This window comes from Bos indicus x Bos taurus, chromosome 14 (assembly GCF_003369695.1).
Source record: "Bos indicus x Bos taurus breed Angus x Brahman F1 hybrid chromosome 14, Bos_hybrid_MaternalHap_v2.0, whole genome shotgun sequence".
Lineage (NCBI taxonomy): Eukaryota > Metazoa > Chordata > Mammalia > Artiodactyla > Bovidae > Bos > Bos indicus x Bos taurus.
The window spans coordinates 368,461-387,677 of NC_040089.1; the positions used below are offsets into that span (position 1 = coordinate 368,461).

The 19,217-nt window shown below is 65.0% G+C and overlaps 4 protein-coding genes across 15 annotated transcripts; 1 reads left to right on the forward strand and 3 right to left on the reverse strand.

Annotated features, from left to right (window-relative positions):
• Positions 1–252: 252 nt before the first annotated feature.
• Positions 253–4,229, reverse strand: LRRC14 (leucine rich repeat containing 14). 3 transcript variants are annotated; one of them, XM_027560556.1, is made up of 5 exons: positions 4,112–4,229; positions 3,639–3,770; positions 2,201–2,554; positions 1,431–2,015; positions 267–1,330 (listed from the first exon to the last, which is right to left on the reverse strand). In XM_027560556.1, exons 3-5 carry the CDS (start codon positions 2,527–2,529, stop codon positions 763–765), a joined length of 1,482 nt encoding a protein of 493 aa, XP_027416357.1. In that variant the 5' UTR covers positions 2,530–2,554; positions 3,639–3,770; positions 4,112–4,229; the 3' UTR covers positions 267–762. The 3 variants fall into 3 exon arrangements, with proteins under 3 accessions (XP_027416359.1, XP_027416360.1, XP_027416357.1); XM_027560558.1 differs by lacking the exon at positions 4,112–4,229 and having other exon boundaries at positions 253–1,330; positions 3,639–4,046; XM_027560559.1 differs by lacking the exon at positions 3,639–3,770 and having other exon boundaries at positions 255–1,330; positions 4,112–4,208.
• Positions 4,230–4,311: 82 nt separating this feature from the next.
• On the forward strand, positions 4,312–10,907 carry RECQL4 (RecQ like helicase 4). 2 transcript variants are annotated; one of them, XM_027560415.1, is made up of 23 exons: positions 4,312–4,519; positions 4,584–4,617; positions 4,741–4,841; positions 5,080–5,220; positions 5,524–6,125; positions 6,218–6,317; positions 6,395–6,521; positions 6,630–6,740; positions 6,839–6,970; positions 7,055–7,147; positions 7,224–7,360; positions 7,755–7,838; positions 7,918–8,091; positions 8,164–8,343; positions 8,415–8,556; positions 8,636–8,898; positions 8,978–9,263; positions 9,337–9,466; positions 9,545–9,711; positions 9,785–9,965; positions 10,047–10,200; positions 10,359–10,467; positions 10,558–10,907. In XM_027560415.1, exons 1-23 carry the CDS (start codon positions 4,436–4,438, stop codon positions 10,680–10,682), a joined length of 3,657 nt encoding a protein of 1,218 aa, XP_027416216.1. In that variant the 5' UTR covers positions 4,312–4,435; the 3' UTR covers positions 10,683–10,907. The 2 variants fall into 2 exon arrangements, with proteins under 2 accessions (XP_027416216.1, XP_027416218.1); XM_027560417.1 differs by having other exon boundaries at positions 4,436–4,519; positions 5,058–5,220; positions 10,558–10,906.
• Positions 10,908–10,963: 56 nt separating this feature from the next.
• Positions 10,964–13,422, reverse strand: MFSD3 (major facilitator superfamily domain containing 3). 4 transcript variants are annotated; one of them, XM_027560562.1, is made up of 5 exons: positions 12,105–13,422; positions 11,648–11,795; positions 11,444–11,568; positions 11,268–11,377; positions 10,967–11,183 (listed from the first exon to the last, which is right to left on the reverse strand). In XM_027560562.1, the coding sequence occupies exons 1-5, from the start codon at positions 12,790–12,792 to the stop codon at positions 11,010–11,012; spliced, it is 1,245 nt and encodes a 414-aa protein (XP_027416363.1). In that variant the 5' UTR covers positions 12,793–13,422; the 3' UTR covers positions 10,967–11,009. The 4 variants fall into 4 exon arrangements, with proteins under 4 accessions (XP_027416366.1, XP_027416363.1, XP_027416364.1 ...); XM_027560563.1 differs by having other exon boundaries at positions 11,020–11,183; positions 11,444–11,564; positions 11,652–11,795; XM_027560564.1 differs by having other exon boundaries at positions 11,020–11,183; positions 11,268–11,348.
• An 876-nt stretch (positions 13,423–14,298) lies between these two features.
• GPT (glutamic--pyruvic transaminase) lies at positions 14,299–19,119 on the reverse strand. Of its 6 annotated transcripts, none has more exons than XM_027560445.1 (11): positions 17,001–19,119; positions 16,671–16,760; positions 16,489–16,597; positions 16,185–16,318; positions 15,853–16,096; positions 15,618–15,697; positions 15,392–15,528; positions 15,102–15,276; positions 14,869–15,024; positions 14,663–14,775; positions 14,299–14,592 (listed from the first exon to the last, which is right to left on the reverse strand). In XM_027560445.1, the coding sequence occupies exons 1-11, from the start codon at positions 17,727–17,729 to the stop codon at positions 14,502–14,504; spliced, it is 2,058 nt and encodes a 685-aa protein (XP_027416246.1). In that variant the 5' UTR covers positions 17,730–19,119; the 3' UTR covers positions 14,299–14,501. The 6 variants fall into 6 exon arrangements, with proteins under 6 accessions (XP_027416246.1, XP_027416244.1, XP_027416245.1 ...); XM_027560443.1 differs by having other exon boundaries at positions 14,862–15,024; XM_027560444.1 differs by having other exon boundaries at positions 14,869–15,027.
• Between the last annotated feature and the right edge of the window lie 98 nt (positions 19,120–19,217).

Consider the following 19,217-nt stretch of genomic DNA (forward strand, 5'->3'; position numbering starts at 1 on the left):
GATAGGCTCCCAGCACCCCACTGAGACCCTCCAGAAATGATTCCCCCACTTCCCAAATTAACCCGACCTCCAGCTCTACATGTCTGCCTCTGGTCCCACCGCCCTTTGTAGGCCTGGACCTCTGAGATGTGGAAGAAGGGGACAGATTGTGGAAATGCCCAGAAAAACGAAGGGGCAGCAAACCAAAGACATGGTCCCCAGTGACCAGGCTGGGGATGACAGAACAGGAGATGAGTCACTCTAACCAATGAGGACAGAAAAAAGTCACAGATTTAAGTTCTAAGCACACTGCACGTTTGTACCTTTAAGACACCCTCTGGCACCAAAACCCAGAAGAGGTAAGCGGCCCCAGAGTGCCTAGGATCCCAACCCTCAGTGAAGTAGGCCCCTGTCCCAACTTCCAACCCAGAGCAATCTGCTCTTGGGGAGGGCCTAGAGGAAAACATCTCTCAGCTTGAAGACCCCAGGACACTGAAGGGCAGCTAAGTGCAGCCAAACCAAGCAGAGCCATGTAGGCCTGGAATCCAGCCCTTGGGCCCACAGATGGTCAGCCAGCCAGGGGAGCAGACGCAGGACAAACTGCACACGGTGCTGCAGAAAGCATGGGGAGGCTCAAGGCAAGCCCTGGAGCAAAGAAATCAGAGGCCACTGCCATTGTGTCAAGCCTCCACAGGGTTCCAGGATAGGCTCTGCCTACCCAAGGGGCAAGGGGTCTCCAGCAGCCCTGGACCCCCGGACAGTCTCTCACCCAGAGCTTGGAGGTCACAGGCTGAAGTAGTCTGCAGCCAGGCGCCCGTAGATGTCTGTGGTCCAGAGCACGTGCGCACGGCCTGAGGCCAGTAGCAACTGGTGCAACTCGGCCTCTACACGGGCAAACTTCTCCTCATTGATGGAGGCTTCCAGGAGGACAGAGGCAGGCGGTGGCCAAGGCAGGCCCTCGTAGCAGTCCACAGGGAAAGGGTGCACCACTGTGCGCAGCTCAGCCTGCACCACCGAGTCCCGCAGTAGCTCCCTGAGCCCTGCCACAGACAGTGGGTTGCCGTAGAGGCCGAGGTAGCGGAGGCTGGCACAACGAGTCAGCACAGGCAGTGTGGCTAGCAGCTGGGTATCGGCAAGCTGGCACTCGGTCAGCTCGAGGTGCAACAGTGTGGCTGCTGCTGCCTGCAACAGACCCTGGAAGGGCTCCAGCTGGCTCCCAGACAGGTCGTTGCCACTCAGGTCCAACTTCTTGAGGTGGACAGCATGGGAGCTCCGTGCCAGAAAACGCAGGTCCTCAGGCAGCAGGGCACAGAAGGCTAGCTCCAGGCTCTCCAGGGGGCTCTGCAGGGTGCTGGGGTGGGGGGAAACACAAGGGGTCACAAATAGTCAGAGCCAGGGGAGGGCCTGCTGGAGGGGAAGGGAGAGGCGGGGCCATAGCAGAGTCCACTCACCTGAGCAGCTGGTCCAGCCGCCCTGAGAGGAGAGAGGAGCCCATGCTGAGCTCCCGCAGACAGGTGAATCGGCCCATCTGGGCCAGAAAGTAGCGGAAGTTATCCTCACCGTCCACAGAGGGCTGTCGAGAGTCCCCATGCACATAGTGCAGCCGCAGGCTAGCCAGGTGCTGGAAGCGGGCCACGTGTGGGATGATGACGGACAGGCCGCGCAGGCCCAAGTTGTTGAAGCGCAAGTCCACGCGGCGCAGGCAGCCTGCATCCAGAAGCTGCAGCAGGGCCACTGTATTGCGCATGGGCAGGTCCTCAGCCCGCAGGTCCCGACAGCAGAGCCGCAGTGGGCTGCCTACACTGCTGCGGAGTGCCTCCCGCAAGAACGCATAGGAAGCCCGGTTCACCCGCAGGTCCACACGCACCTCCACAGGAACAGGGGCCTGGCCAGGCTCTGCAGTCCTGCCCTGCTGCTGTTCGATGCACGTGCGTGCCACAGCTGCCGTGCAATCCCACATGCTCATGGTGCCAGGGTCCTGCTCCACGCCGTCATCCAGGAGGCCCGTCATATCCAGCACCCGCAGCGTATGCTTCCTGGGAGCATGGGTGGGCTGAGGCAGGAGACAAGGGGACAGAGCCCACACCCACTCCCAGCCACCTTGGGACAGAAGCAACATGCCTATTTCTGCACTGAGCTCTTGTACCAGCCTGGAACCTCTTGGGGAGACCCACTCTGCATCCCCCCACCAGGCCTGAAGGTCCCTCCAGTGAGCCCATACCTGCAGAGGGGCTGCGTGCCAGGCTCAGTCTCCGGGGTGTGGAGCCGGGCAGTCAGGCCCAGGATCACAGCTTGCATGCTCTCTGTGCTGGGCCGCTCCTGCAGCAGGGCCCGGCTGCAGTGGGCACACTCCTGCAGCAGCTGCTGGAAGCTGAGCAGCGGGAAAGGCCAAGTGTGTACCAGCTCACGCAGCACTACAGTCTTCTTGTCCATGAAGGCCACTTTGAACAGCAAGGGGAAGAGCTCTCTCGGCAGCAGGGGCAGGGCCTGGCAGGCAGCTGACTGGCACTGGAGCACCTGCCGTGTGCTCAGGAACACGAGGGTGTGCATGGCGCTAGGCCAGGCAGGAGGTCACCTGCAGGGAAGTGCCCTTCAGTGGGGAGGACAGACTCCAGCCCCACCCCCTCCATGCTGGTAGTGGGAAAGCTCAGCCTGGTGCTTGGCACAGAGCAAAGAACCATGGCTCTGACGAGCAAGTGCTAGATACTTCGCAATAGGCTGAAAAAAGGAGAAAGGAGAACAAGGCCACCCCCATCCTGGCCCCCGAGAAGCAGAGGGGCCTCTCTAGGGAGACAAAGCCACCAAGCAGCATGTAAACAGCACGGCTCCAGAGATGACCAGCCCGTGTCGGTGTGCTCTTGATGGCTGCTGCTCTGCAGGGCACACCATCTGTTTTTCAGACCTTCCAAATCACAAAGCCACTTATCAAGAGATCCTCCCCTTCTTAAATATAGGAAAAAGCCAACCCCCACCCGCCATCCTCCCACCCCTGGCCAAGCACTAGAGGGATGAGATAATCCCAGGGGCTGGAAGGTGCATCACAGCACCCTCTCTCAGCCGCCTCACAAGCTCCTGCAGGCTGCCCTTGGATTCTGCACAGCACAGCAAAGAGGAGTTGAAACTATAGATACAGTTTAATAAACAGCAGGACAAGTACAACGAACCAGAACCCAGTGAACTCTGAGTCTGAAGAACTAGAGTAACCCAAGCCCTCAACATGTACTATCTTCCAGGAGCACTGTCAGACATGGAGACCCCTGGAGATTTACAGAAAAAAGAATACCTAACCCATCGGTGTCCTTGCCATCTGTGTAAATGTCTCTCTTCCCTGGAAAACCATATTAAGAGGACAAGTATCAAACCCATGGGATTCAAAGACCCCAAACTAGGGACCTCTCCTGAGATAGGTAGAGGCGGCTGTCAATGGTATATCCAAGCTGACAAGGAGCACAAAAGAGATGCCTGAGACCACAAGCTATCTGCATGACAGCTCTGCTACTGATTTACTGTGTGCCAGGCACCTCATCCTCAAAACTGCCTTCAGGCCACTTTCCTGAAAATGGTAGGAAACTAAGACCTAGGCCTTGCCAGACAAAGGTCCCGGGTAACGAGCTTGGGAAGGGTGGCAGACTGGCCCCAGAGCCCCAGCTCTTGCGGACCTCATACACAAGTCCTTAAGGCGCTGGTTCCTGAGAAGCCCGGGACGTCAACCCTCGGTCTCGCTCTGCCTGAGGATAAATCTCGCGAGGACGATTCATACCTCGCTGTGAGAGGACAGACCAACCGATCACCTGTCACGAGAGAAAATCAAAGCAGCCAGTGTGGTCACTATGGGAGGAGTCTCGGCGTGGTGGCCACCGTCCCCTCCCACCGGCCCACGGCTCCAGCGTTTCCCTTTAGACGCCCCCGCACGGCTCCTCCGGGCCTTCAGCGGCGGGAGCCCGTCAATTCGACGCCCTCCGTCTCTCCGGCGAGGCCTGCCTCTCGAAGACGGAGCGTCGTCCCCCAGGACCCGAGGCCGCTCAGCCCGGCACCCTACTCGGGTCTTCCCCTTCCTTCAGCTGCCCCGCCCGGGCTTCCGCCCCCGCCCCCGCCCCCGCCCCCGGTGCGACGCCGCCCCGAGTGACCGCACCCTCCTTGTGCGGCCAGGCAGAGAAAGCGCCGCAAGCCGCCGTGCTCGGTCCCCAGCAGGCAGCCCGCGCTCAACCGGACCCAAGCCGCCGCCACCGCCGCCGGCCCCGCCTCGCCGTACGTCGCGTTCCGCCTGCGCCGTCGCGCGCCGCGATGACGTAAACGCACCTTATTGGTTGCCACAGCGGGGCCCCGTGGATTGGCTGCCCCAGCCCAGGGGCCCCCGCGGTGTTACGCCTCCAACGCTGCCGAGCGTCCCCATTGGCTGGTGGCCGTCTTCGCCCTCTAGGCGGGAGATTCGCCGGGCGCCAAGCTTCCGGTGACCATGGAGCGGCTGCGGGACGTGCGGGAGCTGCTGCAGGCGTGGGAGCGCGCATTTCGGCGGCAGAGCGGGCGGCGGCCGGGCAAGGTGCGGGCTGCCCGTGGGCGGGGAGCTGAGGGCGCGGCATCCGCCTGACGCGTTCCCTTTACAGGAAGACGTGGAAGCGGCGCCCGAGGAGACCCGCGGTGAGCCCGCGGGCGCGGGGCGGAGGGAGTGGCCAAAGCCGTGGGCCGGGGGCGGGAGGCCTCCACGCCCCCTCCCGGGGGAATCCTGAGTCCTCAACTCCGATCCCCCGACCCCGCTCTCAGCGCTGTACCGAGAGTACCGCTCCCTGAAGAAAGCTCTGGGCCAGGCCGGTGGCGTCGAGCCTCACGGCTCGGGGCAGTCGCTTCCCGTGGCGGCCGAGCAGGTACCTGAGCTCGACATCCCAACCTCTGGGTCAACAGCCTGTATGCCGGAGCCGGGAGGAGTCGTGACCCCACCTCCGTGGGGCACAGAGCTCGGTGGGAGCGGGGGGCAGAGGGGGAAGTGTAAGAGGGTGGAGGAAGGACAGCCCCTCCTCGGGTTTCTCGGGGGGTGGAGACATCTCTGTTCCTCGCCACACACCAGCTTCTTCGTGGTTTAGGTCTCTCCACTGTCTCCTGCAGATGTTGGAGCCCAGTTGCTGGGGGCACCACTTGAATCGGGCTGCTACCCAGAGTCCCCATCCTCCCTCAAGGTGGAGCCCTCAGGAGTCTGCGCAGGATTATGGGAAGAGGCTTAAGGCCAACCTAAAGGGCAGTCTGCAGGTGAGGGGTGAGGGCCCGGCAGACAGTGCATCCATCCTGGGTCCAGAGCTGCAGGTGGCCCCAGGCAGAATTACCAGATGCCCATCCCTGTCAAGTCTCTCACGGGTAGTCTCATGCTCACCTGTGCACACACAGCCAGCACAGCTCCACAGAGGAGCTCCAAGTCAGCCTCTACCTTCAGCTTCCTTTACATCCCAACCTTTTGCTTCTCACCTTACCCAGCTGTTACAGGTGGGCCTCCAGCACGTATGAGTCTGTAGCACCCCAAGGGCCTGAGTTCCTGCTTGCTTGTCTCCCTCCCAGGCTAGGTCAACCCTGGGCCGGATACCCCGGCTTGCACAAAGATCCTCCTCCAAGATCCCTTCACCGGAGCCATCAGGAACAGCAGCTGCCCCCATCTCTCCAGAAAATGTCAATGAAGTGCTCCCTCAGCCTCCCAGGCCCCAGCTGAGGCCAGGCCGGCTCCAGCAGCTGAGGGCATCCCTGAGCCTGCGACTGGGCTCCCTCGACCCTGATTGGCTGCAGCGGTGTCACAACAGGACCCCAGATTTTCTGGAGGTTCCCAGGACCTGCCAGCCTGGCCTGGGTGCAGAGGATTCACAGCTTCTGACTCCAGTTGTTGAGTCTGTCCTTAGCCCCAGCGCTGGTCCTGAGGTGCCTTTGCAGGACCCAGAGGCTCCAGCCCTACCAGCAGCTGCTGTCAGTGCAGGGAAGTGTCAGCCTGTTGACCGTCAAGGCAAGAAGCGGAGACAGAGTGGGGAGTTGGAGGGAAGGCTTGCACAGACCCAGCAGGGCACTGACCAAGCAGGACCCCTGCCTGAGGGAGCTGGGGCTGCAGGGCCTGCAGAAGACTGTCCAGATCAGCCTGTGAAGGCACAGCCCCCAGGCAGGACCCCAGCCTCCAGGTATCACTGCTCTAACCTCCCAGCAGGGCTGCCCTCAGTTGAGCCAGTGTGGGGAGGGCTGTGGGCACTGCCGACCTGTGCGTTTCTTCCAGATCTGCCATCCAGGACAGGGGGAACTATGTGCGGCTCAACATGAAGCAGCGACGCTATGTGCGGGGCCGGGCCCTGCGGGGCAGACTCCTTCGCAAGCAGGTGAGGAGGTGGTACCGGGTGCTCCCCTCACCTGTCCTGCTGCTTGCCCTGTGACCCTTCTTTGTGTCCCCAACCAGGCATGGAAGCAGAAGTGGCAGAAAAAAGGGGAGTGTTTTGGGGGTGGTCAGCCCAGAGCCCCAGCCCAGGATTCTTGCTCCCAGCATGGGCAGCTCAGCCAATGGGCGTCCCGATGCCCTCAGCCCGGTAAGGCCTCTGACCTGGACGCCAGCCTGCTTACAGGGGTGTCGTGCTCTTTGGGGAGGCAATTCTGGCTCAAGCAAAGGCCCTACTAACTCCCTGCTTCTGGTCCAGAACCTCTCCTGGTCCCTCAGAAGGATGTCAAGGTTGCAGATGGTGCACAGACCCAGCCCACGTTACAGGAAGCATCCCTGAGGACAGGTGCGGCCTGCTGCCAAGTCTCTGGTGAGTGAAGAGTTGGAGGAGAGGCTGTAGCAAGTTGCTTTCTTGGTAGTATGATGCCATACCCGCCCAGGGCGCCTATGCTGTTCATCTGTTCTCAGCAGGTGAAGAAGACGCTGAGCCTGGGGCACCTGAGCTGCTGGTGCCCACGGGGCAGTCTGTGTCCAGAATGCCCTGTCCACCTCTTTCCGTGCCTCCACTCTACCCACCGGGGCCCTCGGGTCAGGTGGCAGGTCAGCACATGCCTAACAGCTCAGGCCTGGACGGAAGGGTTAAGATGAGTCGGCGCCAAGCTGACTTGACACCTGTGTCCACAGACACACCGGCTGAGGTGTTTCAGGCCCTGGAGCAACTGGGGCACCACGCCTTCTACCCCGGGCAGGAGCGTGTGGTCATGCGGGTCCTGTCTGGTGAGTTGGCGGGCAGGAGTGTGGCGGGGCTGGGGCCAGGCTTCAGGATGGCTGTCTTGACTCTGGATCATACCAGGCATGTCCACCCTGCTGGTGCTGCCCACGGGGGCTGGCAAGTCCCTGTGCTACCAGCTCCCAGCGCTGCTCTACTTCCGGCGAAGCCCCTGCCTCACCCTGGTCATCTCTCCTCTCACGTCACTCATGGATGACCAGGTAGGTGGACAGGGCCCACGGACACACGTCAAAAGCAAGGACTGGTATCCATGGCTCTGCCGACTCACTTGGGCTGCTGTTTCTTGCCCCACCCCCACCCCAGAGCTGCAAGTTATCAGGCCCTTTCCACTCTGTCCACAGTCGGCAGTGGCCCAAAGGCACAGGGACACGGCTGCTTAGACCTAGTCCCACCCACCAGAGGAGCAGCTTGGTAGGAGCAGCCCCAATGGGACCCGTCCCCAGTGCGCCTCAGTCAAGGTCCACGGGCGGCTCTGGCCTCTCCTCCCCAAAGGGCCTGGAGGGGAGCCAGCAGTAGTTGTCAGGTGAAACCACGCTGGAAGGCCTTTGGGAAAGGGCCAGGGCCGTGGAACAGGCTGCGCTCCTGTACCTGCAGCTCTCTGGCCTGCCCCCCGGCTTGAAGGGGGCCTGCATTCACTCAGGGATGACCAAGAAGCAGAGGGACTCTGCCCTGCAGAAGGTGAGGGGGCCTCCCAGGGCCAGACGGGCGGAGCAGCGGGTGGAGCTGGGTGCCGCTGCTGACCAGCAGGCCTCCTCAGGCTCGTGCGGCCCGCGTGCAGGTGCTGATGCTGTCCCCAGAGGCACTGGTCGGGGCCGGGGCCAGCACCCTCCTCTCTCAGCTGCCGCCGGTCGCCTTTGCCTGCCTCGATGAGGCCCACTGCCTCTCTCAGTGGTCCCACAACTTCCGGCCTTGTTACTTGCGTGTCTGTCAGGTGAGCCTGGGCGGGTGGGGCAGTGTGCAGAGGGGAAGGGAGGGGACGGCTGGCTCACCACCCCCCTTACAGACGCTGCGGGACCAGATGGGCGTCCACTGCTTCCTGGGCCTTACAGCCACGGCCACACGCAGCACTGCCCTCGACGTGGCCTGGCACCTGGGCGTGACCGAGGAGTCCGTGCTCAGAGGGCCAGCTACCATTCCTGACAACCTGCACCTCTCCGTGTCCTCGGACAGGGACCCGGACCAGGTAAGCGTACGTGCGTGGGCCTGGCAGCGGCCTTGCCTCCCAGGTCTCTGCAGTGACCCTCGTCCCCACAGGCGCTGGTGACACTGCTGCGGAGTGACCGTTTCCGGGCTCTGGGCTCCGTCATCATCTACTGCCACAGGCGAGAGGACACAGAGCGTGTCGCCGCCCTGCTGCGCACCTGCCTGTGTGATGCCCAGGATCCGGGGCCCCACGGTGAGGTGGAGGCAGGCCTGTGCCCGCAGACGCACCCCGAGCACGCACCCCACCTGACTGCCCTGTGTCTTCTCTGTAGGCCGAGCGCTGGAGGCCGTGGCCGAGGCCTACCATGCTGGCCTGTGCAGCCGAGAGCGGCGGCGGGTGCAGCGGGCCTTCATGGAGGGCCGGCTGCGCATGGTGGTGGCCACGGTGGCCTTCGGGATGGGGCTGGACCGGCCGGACGTGCGGGCGGTGTTGCACCTGGGGCTGCCCCCCAGCTTTGAGACCTACGTGCAGGCAGTGGGTCGTGCAGGGCGTGACGGGCAGCCGGCACACTGCCACCTCTTCCTCCGGCCCCAGGTGGGTGCCCACCCCACCCCCCGCAGTTCCCCCATCCCCGCCCGGGGCTGTGCCCCATGTTCACGCCACTCTGCCCCAGGGCCAGGACCTGCGGGAGCTACGCAGACACGTGCACGCCAACGCCGTGGATTTCTTTGCTGTGAAGAGGCTGGTGCAGCGTGTGTTCCCTCCCTGTGCTTGTGCCCGGCAGCCCCCAGAGCAGGAGGGCAGCAGGAGCGAGGAAGGGCACTTGGCCGGGGCCCCTGTAGCTGCGAGTGCCCAGGATTCTGGCCAGCCCAGCGTCCCCCACACACCCCGGTGCCCAGGCCATGAGCGGGTGCTCCCAGTGCAGCCAACCGTTCAGGCCCTGGACATGCCGGAGGAGGGTGAGGAACAGGGGTGTGCGCGGCGGGGGTGGGGGTTCCCACAGACCCCGAGTGAGCTCTGCTCTGCCCACAGCCATTGAGACGCTGCTGTGCTACCTGGAGCTGCACCCACGGCGCTGGCTGAAGCTGCTGGCACCCACCTATGCCCGCTGCCACCTGCGCTGGCCTGGGGGCCCCACCCAGCTCCAGGCCCTGGCCCGCAGGTGAGCACACATCCCACCCGAGCTTTCTACTGGGACAGAGTACAGGGCTGCCAATCACATGCCACTCCCCTGGCATAGGTGCCCCCCACTGGCTCTGTGCTTGGCCCAGCAGCACCCCGACACGAAGCAGGGATGCAGTTCTGTGGAGTTGGATCTGGTTGAGCTGGCGGACTCTACGGGCTGGGAGCTGGGCCCTGTGCGGCGAGCTCTCCTCCAGCTGCAGTGGGACCCAGAGCCCGGGACAGGTGCGCCCACCCCCAGCCCCGCTTGCCACCCGCTCTCCACCCCTTGGCCAGTTTTTGACATCCTATCTGGCAGGTGTGCCCCAGGGCACTGGGGTGCTGGTGGAGTTCAGGGAGACGGCCTTCCGCCTGCACAGCCCAGGGGACCTGACGGCCCAGGAGAGGGACCAGATTTGCGACTTCCTGCACAGCCGTGTGCAGGCCCGAGAGCGAGAGGCCCTGGCCAACCTGCACCACACTTTCCGGGCTTTTCACAGGTGCACGTGGAGGTGGGCAGGCCGTGGGCCACCCCACCCTTCCCCTAGGCAGGCCCCTCTGACAGGCTCTCCCCTCCACAGCGTGGCCTTCCCCAGCTGCGGGCCATGCCTGGAGCAGCCCGCCTGGGAGCGCAGCAGCAGGCTCAAGGCCTTGCTCAGTCACTACTTTGAAGAAGAGTCAGAACAGCCAGGGGGCCTGGAGACAGAGGATGACCCCGAGCTGGGACAGGACAGGGTGAGTGTCAGGGCCTAGAGGGGTGGCTGCAGAGGATGCGCCGTCTGCAGGCACATACCCGCCTCTTGCTGGCACCATGACAAGCCCGTGCGCAACACTGAGCTGTGCAGAAGAGCGAGCAGGGGAAGCTGGGCTGGCCTGACTTGTCCCCCCCACAGCTCCAGGACTGGGAAGACCAGATCCGCCGGGACATCCGCCAGCTCCTGTCCTCCTGGCCAGAGCAGCGGTTCTCAGGCAGGGCTGTGGCCCGCGTCTTCCATGGCATCGGTGCGGACCTGGGAGGCCTAGCCCTGAGGGAGGTGGGGGCTGGGGGCACATCTGGCCCGGAGTCCTCAGCCTCGTCTCCTCCCCCTCCAGGGAGTCCCTGCTATCCGGCCCAGGTGTTTGGGCGGGACCGGCGCTTCTGGAGGAAGTACCTGCACCTGAGCTTCCCTGCCCTCATGCACCTGGCCACACAGGAGCTCCTGCTGTGGGGCCGCTGACCACCCTGCTGCAGAGCACCCAGTGCCCCCATGTCCCAGACAGGGGCCTAAGTGGGGCTGCAAGGCCACAGCGTGGGGGTGTCAGGTGTAGTGGGTCCTCAGGGTAAAGATGGAGGGGGATGCAGTTGATCAGGACAGTGGCCCACCACCCTGAACACAGGCCACCACCAGGAGCACGGGGGCAGAGAGGCCCCAAAGTGCAGAATAAAAGTTGCATGAGTTGTTTTTAGGATCCTTCCTTCCACTGGGAACCCCATAGTCTGGGGATGACTGCACAGTACTTATCCCAGAAGCACACTCCACTTTATTGATGTTCTGCCTTTCAGCTCAGGCCAGGGCACTGGGCGCAAAGCCCAGGTACAGCATGGGGGTGGCTGAGAGAGCTAAGAAGAGAGAGAAGCAGAGGCGTGGCCCCAGGCTATCAGCCAGGGCTCCTGCCAGCGTGCCCACCAGCAGCTTCCCCAGCAGCTCCAGAGTGGCCAGGAGACTGTAGTGTGTGGCCTGCAGGGTGGACGGAGAATGTCATGTCAGGACCTCCTTGGACTCCAGGCCCACAGTCCCCGATGTTGCAGCCATGTTTCTCACCTGCAGGGCACTGGGTGCCAGCTGACTGCAGCGCATCATCATGGTGAAGGTGGTGGTTGTGACCAAGCCCCCCAGGAGGTGCTGCAGACACAGGCTCAGCAGGGTTGCCCCTGGGAGGGTGTGGGTCAGCAGGGCCCAGGACCCCAGGCTCCTCCCCCCTGTGGCCCACCCCTCACCTCTCAGGACTGTGCCAGGGACAGGGTTGGTTCTGGGGCTGTTCAGCTGAAAGAGCAGGGCAGTCTGGTAGGCCAGGCCCCCAAGACGGAACCAAAGCACTGACCTCAGGAGGGGCAGTGGCTGCCTGAGGGGGAGACAGCAGGTCAGAGGGCACAGGGAAGGAGAGGGGAGCAGGTGGGCAGGGCACGCTGAGGGGGGCTCACCAACACCTGGCCAGCAGGACCCCACCCAGGGATGAGCCGGCAATGGAGCAGAGCACAGCACCCACACCGTTCCACAGCCCCAGCTCTGCAGTGGAGATGCCACCGTCCAGCAAGAGCAGTGGGAACAGGCCGCTGGCACCCTGCTCACCTGTGGAGAGAAAGTCAGTAGGGGCAGCCTGCCCTGCTTCACCTCGGCCTCAGTCACGCTCCCCCAGCCCTGCCTCTGCTGGGCCACAAACGCCAGCAGACAGATGAGGCTAGGCTTTGGCCAAATTCAGGGTCAGCACAAAGCAGCTCAGAGAGGCCTGAAGGGGTGTCACTGGGGCTAGACCTGCAGGATAGGAGACAAGGCCCAGCCACAGTCAGGGTGGGCTCCAGCCTTCAGATCAGACCCCACAGAGGGAAGGCAGTCCTGCGCCAGTTTCTGGGGACCCACCTGTGCTACTGCCTGACTTACCCAGTTTGTAGGTGAGCACGAAGCCCGCTGTCCACAGGGTCCCAGGCACGGCCAGCAAGTCCTGCTGAAGGCGCAGGCTGGGGCGGGGGTGCGCTGAGGGCGGGGGTACAGGCAGCTGTCGCAGGGCGGGCGCCACCCAGGCCGCGGCCGCAGCCAGCCAGTAGGTGGCGGCCAGGAGCAGGAAGAGCAGCGTCCAGGAGAGCGCGGGCAGGAGAGCCAGCAGCCCGCCGCTGGCCAGCGCGGCCCCCAGCTTGTAAGCAACCACCTGCACGGTGTTGCCGGGCCCCAGCTCGGCTGGCTCCAGGAGCCGCACGGCCAGCATGTCCAGGGCCACGTCCTGCACGGCCGCAGCCAGATTCAGCAGCAGGAGCAGCGCCGCCACCGGGACAGGCAGCGCGGCCCCGCCAGGGCCGGCAGGAGGCAGGGTTGCCAGCAGCCCGCACAGCAGGCCCAGGGCAGCCGTGCTGAGCGCCAGCCAGCCCCTTGAGGAGCCCCACTTGTCTACCAGCGGGGCCCAAACGAGCTTGAACAGCCACGGCGCGTACAGTGCCTTGGCCAGCCCCACGCGCGTCAGGGAAAGGCCGCGGGCGCGCAGCAGCACGGGCAGCAGGCCTGACTGCAGGCCGTAGGGCAGGCCCTGCACCAGGTAGAGACCAGCTAGGGGCAGCAGCTTCCCGAGCATGGCCATGGCCAGAGGGCGCGGCCCTGGGGCGGGGGCTGCTTTCAGGGCCAGACTGGGGCGGGATGAGGGGTCCCACTCAGCAGGGGCAGGGAGGTTCCCAGGGGGGTCCGGTCCGTCCAGTCGCGATGGGGTTAGGGGTGACACAGCGGCATGACTGGGGCTGGGTCAGGGGTGGCCAAGCTGACATCCGCGAACACGCCTTCGGGTCCCGCGGGCTCAGGCCCCCGAAGAGCTGGACGTCTCGACTGCTGGGCTGGGTAGCCCTCGCGCGCCACAGCGCAGCCCGGAAATAAGGCGGCCATAGAGAACGCGGGCGGGCTAGAGCGCCGACAGCCCGCGCGCGCCCCTGGTGGCCGACTGGCTTCGAACGTCGGAAACTGGGACCCATCCAGGGCCCTCCCCGGCCGTCTGATCCGCTCCCAGACGCCACTCAGCCTCCGGAAGTGCCGCAGATGTCCCACGGGGGCTTTCGCTGGGTCGCCTACAGCCCCACAGAACAGCTGTCCTCTCAAGCCTCCACTGCTGCTTCCTTGGCTCCGGTGCCCCTTAGCTCCCTGAGGTCGTGGTCTCAGGGCCCTCTGCAACCGGTGGCTGAAGAGGGTCGTGAGAAAGGCCCGAGCCCTGTTCATCCCAGGGACTCATCCGGCTGCTGCCCCGAAGGCCCTCGTGTCCAGTCAGGAGGCCCCGAGAGCCTGTCTAGGCTCCAGCTGGCCTCAGCGAGGAGGCAGTCCCCGCCCCGCAAGGGGAAACCCGAGCCTGAGCGCAGGGTCTCACACAGCCTCTTCGGCCCAAAGCTGTGCTGATGCCTGAGGACACCTGAGGCCCAGGGGAGCGAGTGAAGCTTGCACTGTGGCTAAGAACCCCCTCCAGAGCTGAGTTCGGAGCTTGGCCAGTAGTCTCCCCATGCCTGTGGATCTCTGAAGCCACCCAACCCTTAAACCAACTCATAGGCACTTTAGCCAAGACCCTTGGTCAGCTGCCAAGGCCACGTGGAGTAAGTTTCCTGTCATTTCTAGGCATTGGGGGGGGGGGGGGGGGGGGCGGGGGCAGGTTTCTTCTTCTGTGAAATGGGGACTAAAGTGCCCACCACAGAGGACCCACAACAGTGACAGTAGGTGCTCATCCTTGAGGGCTGGGGTCCTAAACCTGCCCCAGCTCTGAGGGGGCCTCCTCTCTGTTTTCCAGCCCAAGGACTGCATTTGCACGTGGATGTCACACACTCCACACACAGCATGACAAAGGCTGTGACCCATGTGCCCTTCCTCCTCCCATTCCTTAGCCGACATCGCTCCTCCTGAAGCTGTCAAAAGCAGCAGAACCGCTGTCACCTGCCCCGTTTGGAGAACCAAGGCACCCTCCTTGCCCTCTCACGGTTGCTTGGTTTCCCTCTGCCAACTCTGCCAGTTCCCATCCAGCCAACTCCATCCTGTAAGAATGTCTGCTCCTCAGGAAGCCCTCCTTGACCATCCCCCCTGGCCCCCAGGCCTGCACAGAACCCAGACAGACAGGCAGTCAGGAGTGGACAAGACTGTGAAGGTGCACATGGGTGTGCACGCAGCCTCCAAGCAGCCCGACCAGCCCATTGCTTTATTAGGGCCTGCGGAGGGGCAGGGGCTCGGCCACACGGCCAGCAGGAGCAAGTCCAGAGGCCCCAGGGCAGAGTGCCCTCAGTCGGAGGTCGTCCCTACTGGCCGGCCCTGGCCTCTGACGAGTCCTCAGGAGTACTCGCGGGTGAACTTCGCATGGAACTGGCTCAGCTTCTCCAGCAGGGGCCGTAGCTTCTCCATGGGGGGCAGAATAGTCATCCTGAAAGGGGGGGAAAAGTAAGCCAATGCGGTGGGGGTCGAGGGGAGGGGCTGAGCAAGCAGGGCCTCACCGAAAGTGGTAGGTGCCTTCCCGTTGTCCAAAGCCACTCCCAGGCACCACGCAGATGCCAGTCTCCTCTAGGAGGCGCAGGCAGAAGAACATGTCGGGAGCCAGGCCCAGCTCCTGGGGGTTCGGGAGGAGGACGGGAGGGGACGCTCAGGGAGGACGTCCCCGGCCCCGCGGGCCCTGCCCGGCCTGCCCGTCCTTACTTCGGACCTGAGCGCGCTGCACCGCACGCGGGGGCAGCTGCACGCGCGGGAACGAATACATGGCGCCCTGCACCGGATTGCAGCGGATGCCGGGAGCTTCGTTGAAGACCTGCTCCGTGAGCTTGGCCTTGGCAGCCAGCTCGGCCAGCACCGCCCTCCTCTCCTGCTGCCGAGGGGGTAGGGTTGGTCAAGCCAGGCCGGGGCGCAGGCGCCCCTACGCCCGTGGCCCCGCCCACTCACCGCCTGGAACCGCGGGAAGGAGGGGTCTGAGGGCGCCGGCGGGCTGACAGCCACGTCGAGCAGGACCTGGCCCGGGGTGGGTGGGCACAGCCGCACGCTCCGCAGCTTCTGCATCTGCTGCTTCACCGCAGCGTCCATATTCACCACCTCCACGTAGCCGCCGCGGAAGCCGCACCTGTGAGGCGAAGACAGGCGTCGAGGCAGGGCTGGCAAGGAGGGGCCAGCCTGGCGGCGACGAGAGCCCGGCCGTCGCCCAGGTTCTGGGCTCTGCCCGCCCAGCCCGCACGCACTCGCCCATGTAGCCCTTGGAGATCGAGTGGAAGGAGGCGAGCTCCTGTTGCGCCGCGTACGGCGGCCCCATCTCCGTGAGCACCTTCTTGAACGAGTGGAACTGCGAGCTCTCGGCATACACGTTGTCTTGGTACACCTGGATGGGTGGCCGGGAGACAGCGGGCCACGTCACCTGGGCGCGCGTCGCCGCCCGCCGCCCCCTCCCCGCGGGCGCCCAGCCAGCACCTCATCGGCCAATAGGAAAAGCTTCTCCTCATAGGCGAAGCGGATCACGTCCTCGATGCACTCGCGGGTCTGCACCTGCCCTGGGGCGCAGGGGTGCGACAGGTCCGGGGTCAGCCGAAGGGGCGCTCTGCTCTGCGCAGGGCGGCGGGCGGAGGGAAAGGCTGACCCAGGCGCGGTGGACAGGGGTGCCTGTTCGGGCCGGGGCGGCGGGGCGGGGACGGGTGGGGACGCGCACCGGTGGGGTTCCCGGGGTTGATGACGCAGAGCGCGCGGGGGCGGCAGTGGTCACGCGCCTGGCGCAGCGCGCGCCGCAGCTCGGCCACATCGAGCGCCCAGGCACGCTCCTCGTCCAGGTAGTAGTCCACCTGCACCGCGTTGAACTCGGCCAGCGCGGCGGAGTAGAGTGGATACTGAGGGATAGGGATAAGCACGCCCGTGCGCGTGCGACCCTCGCCGGTTACCAGCAACTTCAGCACCGTCTGCGGGCGGGATGGGAGGTGGGGTTGGCAGACCCTCCCGGCTGCGCACTAGGAGCCACGGTGGCTTCCCGCACTGGCCCCGGCCTACCACAATGGCATCGCTGGCCCCCGTGGACAGAAAGATGTTATTGGGGTCGGCAGGAATGCCTCCATCGCGCCGCTCGATGTACCGCGCCACATCCTCACGGATCATCTGGACGCCAGCGCTGATGCTGTAGGCCCCTGAGCGGGGAACGGGGCAGGACGGCCGGGGTGGGACAAGTGAGGTCCCCTCGCTGCCCTCGGAGGAGACCCGCCCCCCTTCCAGCGGGCCCACCCCTCTCCCGGGACAGCCTCCCTCCAGCTCCTGCTCACCACCCCTCCCCCAGGCTTGGGCGGGTTCTGGCGCTCACCCAGGCTGTGGCCCCCACACGCCTGCAAGATGCGCTCCGCCCTCCTCTTGGCGTCGTCGGGGAAGTCGGGGCTGTTCAGGAGATCGGGATGGACGCAGAGGGCCAGGACCTGGGAGGAGTGAGTGCTGAGGCCAGGGTCCACGGGCTGATGGGGGAGGGTGCAGGGCAGTGCTGAGCCTCACCTGGCGCGGGAAGGTGATAGGGATCTGCCCCATGGCCTGTGCGTCCCCGATGTTGGCGCGGATGACCTCGGTGAAGGGCTTCTTTACGCCCTGGAGAGAGGCGGGGAGCGCAGTGATGGGGGAGCTTATCACTCCCACAGGCCTTGTCTCCTAAGGAGGTGGGGGCGGGGCACGTGGGACCAGACAGGGGCCCTCTCACCAGGCCCCGGGGGCGGGCAGGGGTTGGGGGACCAGCCTGGGCCCCTCTTGCCAGGCCCGGGAGGTTGGGGGCTGGGGGGTAGGGTGTACCGCCTGGGGTCCTCTCGCCAGGCCCGGAGGGCAGGACCATACCTGGCGCAGCTCCTGCTCCAGCTCCAGTGCCCGCTGAACGATGGGGCCTCGCACCGCATACTCCACCCTCCGGACATAAGGATTCATGGAGTCCAGTGTCAGCACCTTCTCCTTCAGCCCATTTGCTGCCTCCTGGCTGTGCTCACCTGCCCTCAAGGCCATGACTCTGCTCAGATGGGCAGGAAGGAGGCTCAGGAGGCAGCAGGATCCAGAAGCAGGGGTGAGGTCAGCCGGTCCAGGCTCGATGGGCCAGGGCTGGGAAGGGGGAGCCTGGGAAGGGGCGCCCTCTTGGCTGCAGCCTGCTGGCCCCACTGAGAGGACAGAAGAGGCTGAAGGAGCCGGACTGCCAGGCCCCGCCCACCTGGGCACAGATCTGCCCTGGGAGCCACAGAGAGTGGGTGAGAAGGCAGGCGGGGCTTGGGGTGAGGCCCGGTGCCCGCCCAGCGTCCCCAGGACAGGGGACAGGAGACCCACATGGGGCAGGGACAGGCAGAAGGTGCCAGCAGCTCTGTGGGACCAGGCCTGCGGGCAGGGAGGGGGTGAGCGCCCTGAGGGGTCCACAGAGCTGGGAGGGCTGGGCCCCCAAGCGAGCGGGACTAAGGCCCAGGACCTCAGCATAGTTACCCCAGTAGGGCTCGGCCGAGGCCCAGCCCTCTCGGACCCCCCATCTTTGCTCCCGGCCAGCAGAGCAGGCCTGTCTCCCGGGTAACTGAGCCAGGCCTCAGGCATCTTGGGGCTGTTGGGGGAGGGGAGCGAGGCCCTCCTGCGCTGGGGCCAGGCCTGGGCCAGCAAGAGCCTGTGTCTGGAGCTTGGTCCCCCATCGGTGCTGCAAGGCTGGAGTCTCTGAGCTGGGGTGCTGGGAGTGGGGGTGCTGGGCAGCTCCGGGCCTTCGCAGGGCCCTCGGGACACCTCTGCAGCTCTGGGCTGCTGTCCTGCCCTTTTGCCAAACACGTACCAGCCTGGAGCTGCCCTTGGGGCTGCACCGCCTGGAGCTGCCCTTGGGGCTGCACCAGGGGCAAGGTGACCTAAGCGCCCCCTCCCTGAGGCTCCTGATTGGTGCAAAGAGTGGGAAGGGAGCTGTGATAAGCCTCAGGGCCCACCTCTGCAGGCCCTGCAGGGAGCGATAGGCCCCATGTGGCCTGCCCAGCCCCAGGCTCCAACCCCACGCCGAGGGTCAGGGAGCGCCCTCTCAGCGGAGCTGGACAGGCCTGTGGCGCGCCAGCCCCTCAGCTCCCGCGGGCGGGAGAGGAAACCGGAGCCCAGGCAGCTGGCCTCTCACCTCGTGCCTCCTGCTCCTCGGCCACTGCTGCCTCCCAGAGCGCAGGCCTCTCTGGCCCCCAGGCAGGAGCGCTGGCTGATACGGGCCCAGGCTCAGGCGGAGCCCGCCTCTGCCCGCCCCCTGGCAGCAGGGCCCAAGTGGCAGCTGTGGTGGCGAGTGGACCCTGGGCAGCCGCCCCGGCCCACACGCTAAATTTAACCGGCAGCCTGCCCCCGCAACCCCCCGCTCTGCTGGGGACATCCCTCCAACCACTCATGTTCAGGGAAGGGTGGGACCGCGGACCCTGGGCTAACCAGGTAAGTCAGTGTCCAGCAGAGAGGGTGACCCCAGCCTATGGCACCTAGCACTCGTGGCCAGACCAAGCAACCTGCCGGGGACAGACAAGCTGGCAGGGCCCAAGCCCTCCCAAGTGAGGCCCCTAAGCAGCCCTGTCACCCTAACGCATCATGCCTGGCCAGCTCAGAGCCTGTTTGCCAGCCCAAGCGGAAGCTGGCAGCCAGGGCCCCGGGGCTGCATGCCAGGAACGGGGAACCCACCCCCGACAGGGAGGCTTCTGACACGAGCCTTGAACCGCTTTGCCCTGCTGGCTCTGGCCAAGAGCCTTATGGGAAATACCCTCTCCTCTTCTAAAGCAGGGTCCTTGCCCTCCAACGAGGACACCCTCAGCCCTGGCCCCCCAAGGAGTGTCCTTCCAAAGCTACTTCTTCCGCTCAAGAAAGCAAAGTATTACAGAGGGGCCTCCAGGAGCCTGGGAGGCAGGGTGCAGAAGGGCTAGGCTTCTTGCCTGACGGGCATGTGCCCCACACCCACGCGGGGCTGGGCACCCTGAGCGAGCCCCAGCGTGTGCTACGGGCCTCGGTGCTCACGGGGCAGGCGCACCCAGGCCCAGCAACACAGCCGCTCCCTGCTGGCAACAGAGGCCCAGCTGAGACACACGA

What these genes read in the sequence shown, in the direction of transcription:
- GPT (XM_027560442.1), bottom strand. Translation starts at nt 17,729, where the DNA reads ATGCCTGAGGCCTGGCTCAGTTACCCGGGAGACAGGCCTGCTCTGCTG. An exon ending in CAACCCCGGGAACCCCACCG is followed by an intron (nt 15,698 to 15,852) that starts GTGCGCGTCCCC and finishes CCTGCGCCCCAG; the next exon opens with GGCAGGTGCAGACCCGCGAG. An exon ending in GAAGGCACCTACCACTTTCG is followed by an intron (nt 14,593 to 14,662) that starts GTGAGGCCCTGC and finishes CCCCCCTTTCAG; the next exon opens with GATGACTATTCTGCCCCCCA.
- MFSD3 (XM_027560562.1), bottom strand. Translation starts at nt 12,792, where the DNA reads ATGGCCATGCTCGGGAAGCTGCTGCCCCTAGCTGGTCTCTACCTGGTG. An exon ending in CGTGCTCACCTACAAACTGG is followed by an intron (nt 11,796 to 12,104) that starts GTAAGTCAGGCA and finishes TTCTCTCCACAG; the next exon opens with GTGAGCAGGGTGCCAGCGGC. An exon ending in CCCTGGCACAGTCCTGAGAG is followed by an intron (nt 11,378 to 11,443) that starts GTGAGGGGTGGG and finishes ACACCCTCCCAG; the next exon opens with GGGCAACCCTGCTGAGCCTG.
- LRRC14 (XM_027560558.1), bottom strand. Translation starts at nt 2,529, where the DNA reads ATGCACACCCTCGTGTTCCTGAGCACACGGCAGGTGCTCCAGTGCCAG. An exon ending in GGCACGCAGCCCCTCTGCAG is followed by an intron (nt 2,016 to 2,200) that starts GTATGGGCTCAC and finishes CCATGCTCCCAG; the next exon opens with GAAGCATACGCTGCGGGTGC. An exon ending in CGGCTGGACCAGCTGCTCAG is followed by an intron (nt 1,331 to 1,430) that starts GTGAGTGGACTC and finishes CCCCCACCCCAG; the next exon opens with CACCCTGCAGAGCCCCCTGG.
- RECQL4 (XM_027560415.1), top strand. Translation starts at nt 4,436, where the DNA reads ATGGAGCGGCTGCGGGACGTGCGGGAGCTGCTGCAGGCGTGGGAGCGC. An exon ending in GGCGCCCGAGGAGACCCGCG is followed by an intron (nt 4,618 to 4,740) that starts GTGAGCCCGCGG and finishes CCCCGCTCTCAG; the next exon opens with CGCTGTACCGAGAGTACCGC. An exon ending in GGCAGGACCCCAGCCTCCAG is followed by an intron (nt 6,126 to 6,217) that starts GTATCACTGCTC and finishes CGTTTCTTCCAG; the next exon opens with ATCTGCCATCCAGGACAGGG.